The 13349-nt window shown below is 37.7% G+C and overlaps 1 protein-coding gene and 1 long non-coding RNA gene across 2 annotated transcripts; one reads left to right on the top strand and one right to left on the bottom strand.

The window, feature by feature from the left end:
• Positions 1–2212: 2212 nt before the first annotated feature.
• Positions 2213–5716, bottom strand: LOC146479772 (uncharacterized). The gene is made up of 2 exons (XR_014864899.1): positions 5327–5716; positions 2213–4411 (listed from the first exon to the last, which is right to left on the bottom strand). It is a non-coding gene; the product is annotated as an uncharacterized LOC146479772 (long non-coding RNA).
• A 944-nt stretch (positions 5717–6660) lies between these two features.
• On the top strand, positions 6661–11022 carry LOC146479771 (N-acetyl-beta-glucosaminyl-glycoprotein 4-beta-N-acetylgalactosaminyltransferase 1-like). Its single transcript, XM_085110624.1, has 3 exons — positions 6661–8325; positions 8541–9060; positions 10197–11022. Exons 1-3 carry the CDS (start codon positions 7235–7237, stop codon positions 10503–10505), a joined length of 1920 nt encoding a protein of 639 aa, XP_084966750.1. The 5' UTR covers positions 6661–7234; the 3' UTR covers positions 10506–11022.
• The last annotated feature ends 2327 nt before the right edge of the window (positions 11023–13349 follow it).

Genomic DNA, 13349 nt, shown 5'->3' with positions numbered 1-13349 from the left:
TTCTTTTAGATTTTTCGGTGAAATTTCCTTTTATTTTAAAGAAAAATGCAAATAGTGAAAATCCATCAAATCGTCATTTGAGGCGCTAAATTATTACATGGATTTCAGAGCCTCGCGTGCAAAAACAAATCATTCTACCGCCTTTAAAACATTCATTTTTTTTTTTACAGTCTCTCAATTTCGGGCTTAATTTAATTTCGAAGGCATACAATTCACTGCACCCAAAGTTCTTCGCAAATAAAATTAAAATACCTTATAATTAATCTCGTACCCAGATCTCCCACGGTCAGGCGGAGGGGAGATCTGGTAAAGTTCGATTTGAGGCCCGGAATACGGGCCTGCCCATCATCCTTTGTCCACCGTGCTGCTCGTAACTGTGATCATTCCTGGTGAGGTTTCGCTTTCGAGGGTGCTCTTCGGAACGTTCTTCGGTCGAGAGGACAACAAAACTTGGAACTTAAACCAAAACGAAAAAGGCAACAGGAGAGATTGCAATCAACAAGCGCGGTAAATCACTTTTTTACTAAGATTAGTTCCTACCCTTTGTGACCATCTAGACCATCTTTGTAATGAAAACTGTTCCAAGAACAAATCCATCGTAATTGTGCTTTCTCCACTCAAGATCAACGTGCTTATCGACGATCAATTAAAAAGACTTAAGTCAACCGGAGTAAGCTGTACCAGTTTTCGCCTTAGATGGTAACTGTATTGAAGATACTGTAATTTACAGGCAGGGAAATGTCACATAATTTTTGTGCACCCCAAGGTAAAGGTAGCAACAGACAGTGCAGAGAGTTTTTGTTGTCGAAGCTTTATCAGAAAAATTTTGTGGTCGTTGTTGTAGATGAGGCACAATAGAGTTACTGATTGGCATCTTGGTGTTAAATTTCGCATTGGAAAGTCAAATGGTTCATGTCATATTTTCATTTGCAAAGTTTCAGAAATTGTGGTCTACCAGTGATACGTAAAAATTATTTCTTCTCTTTGTAGTCTTTCAGCTGATTTGGTCACACAAATTCTCCTTCTTCCATAAGTTAATGGTTTAAATTTCCAAACCAAATGGATTGTGTAAATGCGGCAGGTTTCTTTTACAGGCCAAAGGACACAACTCAAGGTCACTGTAATAATATAATTTTATATGAACCAGCTAAACAGGGCCTCCTCCTACCTTCAACAACTCTCCACTCCTATAACACCAGAAATTCTGCCAAGCTTAATTTCCACCGACCACAAGTTAGAACTAACATAGGCAAATTTACTTTTAAGTACTCTGCTTCTGTCATATGGGAAACTGTCCCCATGGCATTGAAAAAAACAAAAACTTTTAACAGGTTTAAGAAACTTTATAAGGCCCACCTGCAGTCTCTTGTCAATCAAATAATATATGTTCTGTTTAATGATCAAATATAATAGTATGTAACTATCTAATAATAATAATAGAGTTAAAAATAATAATAATAATAATAATTTTAATAATAATAATTGTCTGCTTATATTTTGATCTTTGTTGTCGCTGCTGTTGCTGCTGATGATGTGTTGTCCTTTTCCTTTCTTTTTGTTTGTTGTTGTTGTTGTTTGTTTGTATGTTGTTTTTTTGCTTTTTTTTTGTTTTTATTTATTTATTGTTTTGTTCTTCTTTTATTAAGCTTGTCCTGTTTAGATTTCTTGCTCGGTTCAGTATATCTCGAACATACCTTAATTTACACAAATGTAATTCTCTCTCTAGGCTCTACAAACATTTCCTACATTTTCTAATATCTCAATAAAGCTCAGTGTCATTTCTTTGTTTACTTAAAAGTAGGTGGTGGTCAGCTAGAAAGCCTTTGCTACTTTGACCAGCACACACATTTTATAATTTGTACTGTATTTATTTTTATCTTGTAATCATTTGTTGTAATACTTTTCTTTCTATGTTAATGTTGTGTAAATAGTGTGAAATAAATGAACCATGAACCATCCTAGCCCTAACACCATGCTACTGTCTTGGTTATATACCAGCAAACCAGAAAGACCTGTCCGTGTAAATGGTAGGCGCCCAATTATGTCCAACATTAAAATACCGAGTACACCCTTGCTGTTTTGAAGGGTTTTTTTTTTTTCTCAAAAATGGAAGTTTGAATTTCTTTTGGGAAATGGAGGTACCACATCTGGATTTGGGATCTGAAGAATGTTTGGTTACTTGCAACATGTGAGCAAACAGAGCAAGTCCCTATGAGTTTCCCATTAGAGTTTTATTTGGTAGTGATGAGCTTTCCATTTCAGTGGTTCTTGATTCACCTTTATCACATAACACTTGAAAAGTTTTCACCTGAAATTTATGTTAAGTTTAGGGGACATGCCCCCTCGACTGCTTCTTTGATGACAAGTTAATAAAGGTTATAATTTTACACATAGGAGTCCACAGACTCGAAAATTAGAACCACATAATACACAAGTCCAATAATATTTGACTCTTGATATGAAGAACAAAGGTCATTATCTGCATTTGATTTGCAAGGCACAATGAGCTGCTTAAATAATCATTGTTGTACTGAGCATTGCATTATTTGTACATGCATAGAGGATGATACACTAAGAATAATACAAGGTTCTTTATGTCCAAAGCAGCTATCTTGGTGCTTGGACACTCACCTCTGATGGGATCCTTGATTTCAGCAAAAAAAATAATAATAACAATAATAATAGGAAGGTGTGAAGGTCTTTTGGGCTCATAAAAGTAGCAAATGGCAGATAAATAGAAAACAAATAAAAAAAATATTTCCACTATTTGTTTTCCTGTGCATGTCTGTGTGTTCTAATGAACTGTCACCCATCTCTGCAGCAAAACAACAGCTTTCACAGTAAGCTGATCTTCAGTAACCATGAATTCCTAAGTATTCCTTAACCATGGCCTTCCATAGCCAGGAAACAACATTTAATCAAACTGTCAGACACAAACCCACTGCAGAGAAGTGGTGGGGAAAAGAAACTTTGAAAACAGTGTCTGTCTTGGATGAAAATTCCTTGTTGATGCCAATTCCTTGAGCAAAAAAAATTTTCTTGTATTGATATTTGCACCCATGTCAGGTCCTAACTTTTCTTAATATTAAGACCAGCAACAATAAATTATGTTCAAGGACTTTTCACACAAGTACACAAAAAATATCAGAACAGTGAACCTTGAACCTTTAAGCCCCAGTAGTGATCAGTATCAAAATTTCTCCTAATATTTATCAATACACAATCAAGGAGAGGTCATGAGATCACCAGTGGTGAAATTTCTTGATATTTCAACAACCTCCCTATAATGCTACTATGAAAAATGGACATGTAGAGACCAGTAAGGAGAAACTGTATGTTGACACTGAGGCTTAAAGGTTAAAAGCTAATAAATACAGAGCCATATTGTTAGTGATTATCGCAGCTTCTTTTATGCTTCGTCCTTCCACCACCCCATGCGTCAAAAAGGGCTTAGTTACTTGAGAATCCCTTTTTATTCAGCCTTCTCATTATCCATTTTCTGGTAATTATATTGTCTTATTCTAATGGAAAGAATAACAACATCCCAGTGAATGACTACAGTTTTTTCTTAATTAATTGCATCTTTGTTCCTGGGGCACAACTTCAGAGTACAGCAAACGAGGAACACTTTCCTCAGTATTGCCTACAGCGAAGATTGTTGTCATGACAACAACAGCAACAGAAAAACAACCAAACTACAATCATACAAAGTTTGAATATGAAAGATTTATGGAGTACTACAAAGGCCCTCCTATCTTAACACAAAGTAATGTTAACCAGTTTGATTACATATTTTCGCCCATAGCAGATGAACTTATCACCACCAATGTCAAAAATTAAGCCTGTCAGCCTATTATTTACTCATCATTAGTACTGTGTGGATTTGGGGGTGCCTTTTTGGGTGGAAAGCTTGGGGATCAACAGTTCTACCTTACTCCCCAAATTCCTCAAAATGCACTTTTGGCTCAGTCTCATTCTCTACAGACTGACAATGAATATTATTTGGCACAATCTTTGGGAATGGGGTTTGATTCTCATTGTGTTGGAAGGATAATAATTTATTCATTTTGGTCTTCCGCAAACCATGGAAAGTTTTTTCCAAGAAAGTGGAAGAGATGGGAAGCCTGCTACATCAAAACTTTACTTTAACAACAATCATATTGGTGCAAATATTGAAGAAATGCAACCCATCATGACAGATTAGTGTAAATATCCCAGAAATCTGTGCAGGGGAAAATTTTTGCTTATAACCACTTTGGTTTTGGCTTTTGTGTGAGAAATGCAGCTGTTGTGATATCTGTTGTCCGAAATGACTGTCATTGCTCTTAATTATGTGTTGAGCTGTGTCCAGCTGTTTTAGCCCTTGAAGATATTCACATCACTGATAGGAACTTTAGGAACTTGCTTCTCCCTAGAAATCAGGTGGAAGAAATTAAGGCAGAGTTAACAAGAAATAAAGGAGAAACTGAGGCCAGTGATAACTATTTGTATCAGAGAATGTGCTAAGGATTAACAATGGAAGTAGTAAATGAAGTGTGTTTAGTACTTCAAGGACTCCATACTAATGATAAAATAATGGAGAAATTCCCCTATCTTGAAGAAAAGAACAATGGCAAAAAGATTCTGAAAAACTATAAGTGATGTCAAATCCAAAGAGGCATGTCTTCCTTTTAAAACTACTTCTTTTCTAAAGCCTATCACAAGCATAGACCTGCAAAACATTAGGTGGTGCAGACATGTAAACCAATGTCCCCATTTTTATTTTAGAGGAAGACTAGTTTTATATTTTGGATCCAAATTTTTTTTAACTCAGTAGGTGGGAGAGAGGGGATAAAATTAAACTAACTACACTTACATAAAGAGCCCTAATCGGTTCAGACAAGGTGTTCTCTGTTGTAGTACGGGTTTCATTACTATTATTTTGGCGGTCATAAGTCGGACATTTTTCATTTCTCTTAGCTGAGGGGTGGGAGGGATATTGATCTCACCAGCAGATGAATAATAATATTGTGTGGACACTCTATCAATTTCTCCAAAGTCCTATGAGAGATGTTGTATGGATCTTGAAGGAATAAGCACACTGGTCTGAAAGGACTAATATTATATTATGAAGTCTCTTACTCAAAGTCCAGTTCAATTTATAGAAGGAAAATAGTCTTTTAGCAGAAGACAAAAACTGAAAATATGCTAGCAAATGCGGCGCGCGTGTTCAGGAACTCAGGGTAAAGTATTTTGGGGAAATTAATTTGCGTTTACTAAATAAATAATCATTTTAAAAAAAATCATTTTTTGTCAAGAAATACCAAAAAAAAAATATATGACCTACCTCCATTTTATCCCCAAAAGTAAGCAAGCTTATATCCATCGTGTTGGAAACTTGTGTAATTTGGCAAGGCCGTTTGAACGTTACTGCAAACTCTTTTCGGCTAAAGTCGCTGTTGTCTTCCGAAAAAACAATTTCTCACTGTTCTCTCCCCACACAAAGGGCATGTATGTATTAAAACGTCGCATGACAATCTTAATCGGAGCGAAAACTTTTCCGTGTTTTTGTTTCTTCCCCGAACTGAGCGAAAACCAAACACAGAAGGAAAGAGCCAATCACAGAGCAGATTAGAATGAGGCATTCCTTATTCTGGTAACCAACCAGAAATGGCGTTATATCGAACTTTACCAGATCTCACATTTCGACATTCCCGAACCGACGACTGAGATCGGGGTACGAGATTACCTTATAATCACCCACATAACCCTAACCCTAACCTTCCAAATATTCACCCGACCCTCCATATAGTCATCCTTACCTTACCATGAAGTATACAACCAATGCAAAAATGGCCGACATTTTAATATTCTTTTGTCTTCATTCAAATTAGCCTCACTAGCCTCGTCCAAGGTAAAATATTCTTTTGATTTTTGAACTCAAGAACGAGGCTTCTGAGGCCAATTTGAATGCAGACAAAAGAATATTAAAATGTCAGCCATTTTTGCATTGGGTCTATATGCCAAGGTATCTTATTTGTTGTTGTTACTTTTTGAAGTTTGAAGATGTCGACATTGCGCACCGCGTCCCAACTAGACAAGCTACTACTAGTCCTAGACCGGTTATTTGCAAATTCACTCGAAGAATCGTCAAAGAAGAAGTTATCAATCAAAGGAAGGAAGCTTGCAAGGTTTCTGCAACATCGATTGGTCTATCAGCCGAATGATCTCTGGAAGATGTCAAGATTTTGGGTGTGTACATGTTCAGTAATTAAGCATTTTCGTATTTTCACCCTCCTCCACCACAAAATTGTGCTGAAATGGCCTTTGGATCCGTCTTTAGCAGCATATTATAAGGTTAGAACACTTCGAAGTGTACTTATTTTAACCCGAATATAGGTTACGACATCTGCCCGGACTAAAATTTATATCTGACCCGCAACTTCAAAGTTTACCATGGAGGGTCAAATTTGTGCATTTTTTAAGGACTTTAAAAAGCTCTCCCGTCGTTCTTAATTATTTGACCAAAGAAATTTTTACAGGAATCTATAGACCATCCTTCTAGGATTCTACCATCAGAAGCTTAAAGGATTTGAAGGTTTTCACATGGTGAAAATTAATTTTATTCACGAAGAACTTTTACTACAGTGAATTGTATGCCCTCGAAACTAAATTATTTTGTATACGCAGAACAACGTAATATTTCCCAAAATCATTCCAACCGATATTTAGAGATTAAAAAAAGTATTTGAGTGTTTTAAAGGTAGTAGAATTATTTGTTTTTGAACGTGAGGCTCTCAAACCCGTGTAATAATTTTATTAGCGCCTCAAATGACGATTTTAACCGGATTTTCCTTATTTGCATTTTTCTTTGAAGTAAAAGGATATTTCACCGAAATAAACTACACAATGATTTTAGTTACATCCTAACCTGTGAAATATTAAAATATGAAAGAAGTCGAATTTTCCACAATTGCTGCGATGTGTTTGATTTTACGGACAGGCGCTCTCAACAGTCAGTTGGCGCGACAAAAGGCCTTTCCTTTCTTCCATTCAGAGGTGTCCTTCAACACAAAAGGCTAAATGCCATAGGAAAAGATTTCCAGTTGCTATGAGATACTCTTTGTAATGGAGATGACTCGCTTAAATAAATGAAGAAATACGGAGCCAACCGAACCCAGTCAAAGCTTGCTAATTGAATCAATGAGATTCACAGAAAGGCATTTTCAGTGATTTCGGTTTTACCCTCGAAAAGATGAGGTTACTTATTCCCAGGCCACACAAAATTTTTGGTCTGTTTACTTTACTGGTCGTATTCTCTGTCGTCATATATGTAATCGCTCTACTTCAGTTCGGCTTTTTCAAGTTGGTCTGGGTTCGAAAACGGTGGAAAAAGGATACGTCGCTGGTAAAAAGAATTCAAATCAACAGGATGGTTCAGTTAGGAGATCAAAAGTTTGACGGCTTGAATCTGCATACGTGGGAAAAACATTGTAGGATGAGCCTCGAACAGCTCTGCAATTATCCGATATTTCCCAAGGCTCCGGACCGAAGAACATTTGTGGAAAATCTTAACATCGCCTCGTCTCGCTCTGAAGTTGGGGTCCGCGTTTTTGGTTACCTTACGCCAAACATGACTGGCGAATATGTATTCTCTGTTACTTCCCAAGGCCTTGCTGAACTATGGCTCAGTAAAAACCGTCACTGGAAAGACGCTAAGAAAGTCGCTTGCACCAAGCCATCGGAGTCGACTCCAAACCTGATGTCTGGAAGAAAGAAAACTCACTTCTCAAGTAGCATTTACTTAGTAGCAGAACACACCTATTACTTTGAAGCAATCTGTGTAAGAAGCATCTTGAAAAGAAGTGTTCCATCAATCCAGATTGCTTGGAGGACACCTGAGAAAACCACCTTCGAAATAATTAGTAAAGCGTTTTTAACATTGTACACAAACGACAACGCGAAAGCTAAGACTAAAACTTTCGATGACGACTTACCGAACGTGTTGGCTTGCGCTCAGTTGGACAGCCCAGGTGATAGGAACAAGTACATGACGCCTGAGAGGCTATCGTACTTAGAGAGTACGGCTGTGAGCAAAGCGTTAGATTTCTGTGAATATCGACCAAGTTATATTCTTGATCCTGCAAGTTCACTCGGTTTCAAGCGATATGATGGAGTAGTTAAAAATGTACATAAAATGTACAGCTTTCCGTTTTCGGATATTGACGGAGTCATCAGGAATGATGAAGCTGCAGCACACTTTTTGATTGCTTATCCTTTACAAGAACAAGATTCTTGGTCAGTCGTTGACAGGTATATGGGCGCCATTGAGAAAACGTATCCAGGGTAAGTTGAAATTGAAACCTCAGGTCTTTACAATAAGCCAACAAATTAAACTTTCATTTACATATTTTTGAAACTCCAAAGCTACAATAACTTCAGGTATCTTTTTTCGTTTGTTACTGTTTTTATTTCTCATTTAAATGATTTATGATCTTGAATCCCAATGTGATTTTCCTTGGAAAATGTCTGTTCTTATCTAACGCCCCATTTCGTTACAGGAAATATAAACTTCATTCCATTAAACACATCGAGAAGAAAGAAGATCCCCAGAAAGGAGAAAGATACTTTCTTGAACTTATTGTTAAAGATCGCACTGATGGCAAGAGATACATCTTGGCGGAATATGTATTTCAACCAATTGGTAAGAAAGTTCCACTGTGTTATCCCAAAGGCCTGCAGTGGAACAGGACGGCGGATGTCTATCTGATCCTCACGGCCAAAAACCTAGGTCGATGGGTTCACCATTTCATTAAAAACGTGGAGACGATCGTGCAAGAAACAGCCGACACACATCTACACCTGGTTATTTATGACTTCGATAGCCCTGATATAGATTTAGAGCAGGCTTTTCAAAGAAGCAATCTCAAGAATTACCATTATATCAGAAAGCCTGGAATATACTCTCGTGTTGTTTCTCTCAGTGAAGCTATAGAATCAGTAAAGGACCCCAACGCCATTGTCGTCACCGTAGATCTGCATCTTGACATTGGAAGTCAGCTAATAAATGACGTACGTAAGGTAAGAAGATTGTTGTTATCCGCTGCAAAGAAGCCAAGGAGTTGCCTAGCTTGTGGTTTAAAGGCCCGTTTAAAAAGTTTCAACATTTGCTTCAACATGCGTTCAACACTTTGTTGAGCTAAAGGTCGAAGGCGTTTGAACAGGTCGTTCAACATTGTTGAAAATATAAAAAAAAAAACTGTTGAAAGCTTGTTGTAACCACGTTGCATCAAGTTTAAATTGGTTTAAACTTTTATTCAACATCGATTTCACATTTCCTTTGTTCTTGAAAATGTTGAATTGCGTTGGAACCGTTTGAACACTTCGTTCATCCAACATTTGCCGAACATCGTTACAACTTTTTTTTAACGAATGTTGGTCAAATGTTGAGACCGTTTAAACGGGCGTTAAGCCCTGCTGTCACCAAGATTAACCTTTCGGTGTACAGGGATGGACACTCCCCACCCCACTGCGAAGGACTTTTGTCTGATTTGCTAAGGATAGTTCTTTCCAGCTACTGGTAATATTGTTAGGCTCGTGTCAGAAGTTATCTGCTCAACTGATCGGGCTTACACAAATTTTGTAAAGGATATTTTAACAGAAGTCAATGTACAGTTTTCACGTATCAGAGGTATGAAATGATAAGTTGTTCGTGTTGTATTTTGTTGTTTATTATAAAGGATTTTGAAAAGTAACGTATACCTTGTAGTGAGAAAATGCAAAATTATAACAAAATACGGGGGGAAAGTTGATAATGGCCTCGTGTCTGGCATGCAAAACGTGCAATTTTACCTTTATTTTGTTAACAAGAAAGTTCATTTTGTTAACAAGAAAGTTCAAAAGTTAAATTGATTTAACGAGCGATGAACCTGTTGGTTGGTTGGTTTGTTGGTTGATTGATTGATTGATTGATTGATTGATTGATTGATTGATTGATTGACTGATTGACTGATTGACTGATTGACTGATTGATTGATTGATTGATTGATTGATTGATTGATTGATTGATTGATTGACTAATTGCCTGACTGACTGTGTAATTGATTGATTGATTGATTGATTGATTGACGACTGTCTGACTGACTGACTGACTGACTGACTGATTGATTGATTGATTGATTGATTGATTGATTGATTGATTGATTGATTGATTCCAGCACTGTTTAAAAGGAAAAATGGTGTACGCCCCCGAAATCGTTTTCCTCAGCTGCAAAGGAACCAGCGCTATACCCAGAGGTTCCTGGTATCATACCAGCTATGGAACGATAGCAATGTACAAACAGGACTGGAAAAACTTCGGAGGATTTTCCAAGGCATTCAGCAACAAGAAGACGTGGGGAGGCGAGGACTGGAATTTAATCGATCGCGCTGTCAAAGGTGGCCTGGAAGTGGAGAGAAAAAGATCTCCTTGGATTTACCATTACGGACACAGTAAAAAAGGAATGTGGTGGCACCTAAAGCAATAAGATAAACAAATTTGTTTTTAAGACTTTCCAGAGGCTAACACCAATATCTCCATATCCAAACACTGAGAAGTAGGTTGAAAAAAATGAGGCGCAGCCGAGTATTTTTTAAACGACTTCGAGGTGTTTGGATATTTGATGAAAAGTTGGCAAACTTTATGGTAATTAGGAACACATATCCAAACCACGGTCCCAGTAGTGATTTTCTTTGTTTTCTCTTGATGAATTATTGATGAGTTTGAGAAGTGGATAGAAAACTTTCTCCATGGATTTTTCATTATCTTCATAGTTAAAGAGACACGCGGCAATATTACGGACCCATGTAACAGGTAAGCTCAGCTGTCTTGTCAATACCCTTTGGTCCTTTATTATTTTTCCCTGTTATTTACGCACGACCCCACAAGTTTTACGCTTTAACCACTGATCGTGTCTAAATAAGCTTGCAATAAGTCTTTTTTATGTTGCCACAGAAAACAAGGCACAGAGGGTCGAAATTGTCTAACATTCTGAAACAGTATCCCTCCGGAATCCCAGCTTTTTTTATTTCGGGATTTCACCCTACAGGCTGGTTGGCATGCCAACGTTGAGGTACGCCCAAGAGAACGTTGACGTGTCTTATCCTCACACCCCGTGCGCCGTTCTCCTTCCGCTCAAAGACATTTCAAAATAATTTAGGTTCTCAGAGAACTAACACTACCAAACGAATTATTAATAGCACTGGCTGGAAATACAAAACAAATTGTTGGTGGGGACGGCGCAATTTTATTCAAGCTGTCAAAAAAACTGTATGGTCAGTATGCAAGGGGATGTGAGCAGCTTTTGAGTTAGGTATATTGAAATGCAGCGTTGTAACTTCATCCTCGAGTTACATGCAGTGGAATCTCGATTATTCGGACCCTCTATTTTCCGAAACTCCCGATTCTTAGACTGCAAGCAGTCCCTTTCTGGATAGTTGAGAGGTCGCGCGAAATAGCCGAGCGCGAAAAAACTGGAGCGAACGAGCGGAGGCCCGTTTATTTTAGCCTGCGTAGCAGTCGTTTCTGTTTCCTTAAAGCCAAGCGGGACTCCCCCGCTCCTACTTTTTTGCTCCTTTTCGCCCAATGCCCTCGCGCGCTTGCCCCGCTTGGCTTGAAGGAAACGGAAACGACTGCTACGCAGGCTACGTTTATTTCTCCTCGCTCCAGCCTCGCAGCGCTGTGAGCTCACCCTCTCGACTAACAACAACGGGACTGCTTGCAGTCTACCGGATTCTTCGAACCAAAAGTTATTCCCCTTGGATTTGCTTCAGTCAGATTTTTACCCCCAATTTTTGGAACTCCCGATTTCTCGAATTTAATTCAGTTTCCCGCGGAGGTTGGAAAAATCGGTATTACACTGTCAGTTACAGCTTAAATACAACAAACAAAAATAAATGAGAATAAAGCGAAAAGAACAAAGATTAAGAAGCAGTGGAGACAGTCAACTTTAATATAATTTCAAAATGCCCTGAATAGTCGATATTACAATCAATACGATGGGATATTTATTACGCAGGTCAGTATAATCTTATTTCTTGTTTTCTCTCTTTCTTTCTATTTGCCATTTCCCGGATTCGCATCTATTGTGTAGGTGGAAGCTATCTTGTTCTAAAGTTTAAAAAATAGCTGAATAAATGCTGTGGCCGAGCTTACTTCTTTTTGCTTTTTTCTTTGGCCCTTTACAATCGGTGCAATGATGTCTCCTAGCAACTGGCAACTTTTCGCTTGATATGTAACGAACGCAATTAAAAATTGAAATAATTGAAAAGGAAGATCTTGAGATTTATTCTATGTTCAGACCTCCTATTATTTAACAATTTGCAACTACTGTAGAGTTCAATTGCTATCACTGTGTTAAAACTATACCAACGCACACAGTTTTGTCTAATTGGGTGCACCTTTTGATGAGAGATAATCAATTCTCAAGACGAAAATTGAAAGTTGCTTTAGTTCACTGTCAAAATTAGTAAGTCATATGTTATGAATGCTGCAAATTATCCAAGTCAAATCAAACAAAACGAACACTTTCGCGTCCTTCAAATTACTAACGAATGCTTGTTTTTATCAACAGAGTTGACAAGGTAATTTGACAGCGCAGCGAGTTTATAGATTTGACGTTTCGACCCTTAGCCGTTCGTCACTGAAATTTAGTGTGCCTTTGAATAGCAAAAATACATATTTATATCGATAGAAATGCTAACATAATGGTTCAGTTTTGTTACATATTACACTACAGGTAGACATAAGCTAGTATTTATCTTTTGCCGCGGATCGCTTGGATGGAAATGGATTACGACTTGAAAAAATTGGCCAGTTCTTTCAAGTTCTTCCTCTGTGTTTTGGACAAATTGCTAAAACCTGATTTACAAATTGTTCTTCATTGGACAAATCACTTAATATTTTCCTCCCGATGCTCTATGCATAATTTCATGTCAGAGTAAAGGTTATACAGCCAACTCTCTCGTAAGCGACCACCCTCAGTGCACGACAAAGTGGTCGCTTACAGGAGGTGGTCGCTTACGGGAAAGATCAATAAAATAAGCCTAATGCTGGACTGATAAATTAATTACCTAAAATATTACCCAAGCTGAGCTAAAATTAGGCAAATTGAAACTAATTTATTTGATTTTTTCACATCCATTCATTCTTCTGACGAAACTTTGTGTAACATTTTGGAACAGATCACTGTAACAATTCCCATTTACCTACAGATCTAATTATAGTAATCTTCTCTGTCTGTAAACTGTCCGGTTGTCCGGGGTAGCGTCATTATAAATTGAACTTTTGTTGCTTCTGAATAATTATTTACTCAGATCATACGCGAATATGT

This window comes from Pavona decussata, unplaced genomic scaffold (assembly GCF_977016875.1).
Source record: "Pavona decussata unplaced genomic scaffold, jaPavDecu1.1 SCAFFOLD_58, whole genome shotgun sequence".
In the NCBI taxonomy this organism is placed as follows: domain Eukaryota; kingdom Metazoa; phylum Cnidaria; class Anthozoa; order Scleractinia; family Agariciidae; genus Pavona; species Pavona decussata.
The sequence above is the reverse complement of the archived record's forward strand: the minus strand, read 5'-3'. Positions and strand labels throughout refer to the sequence as shown.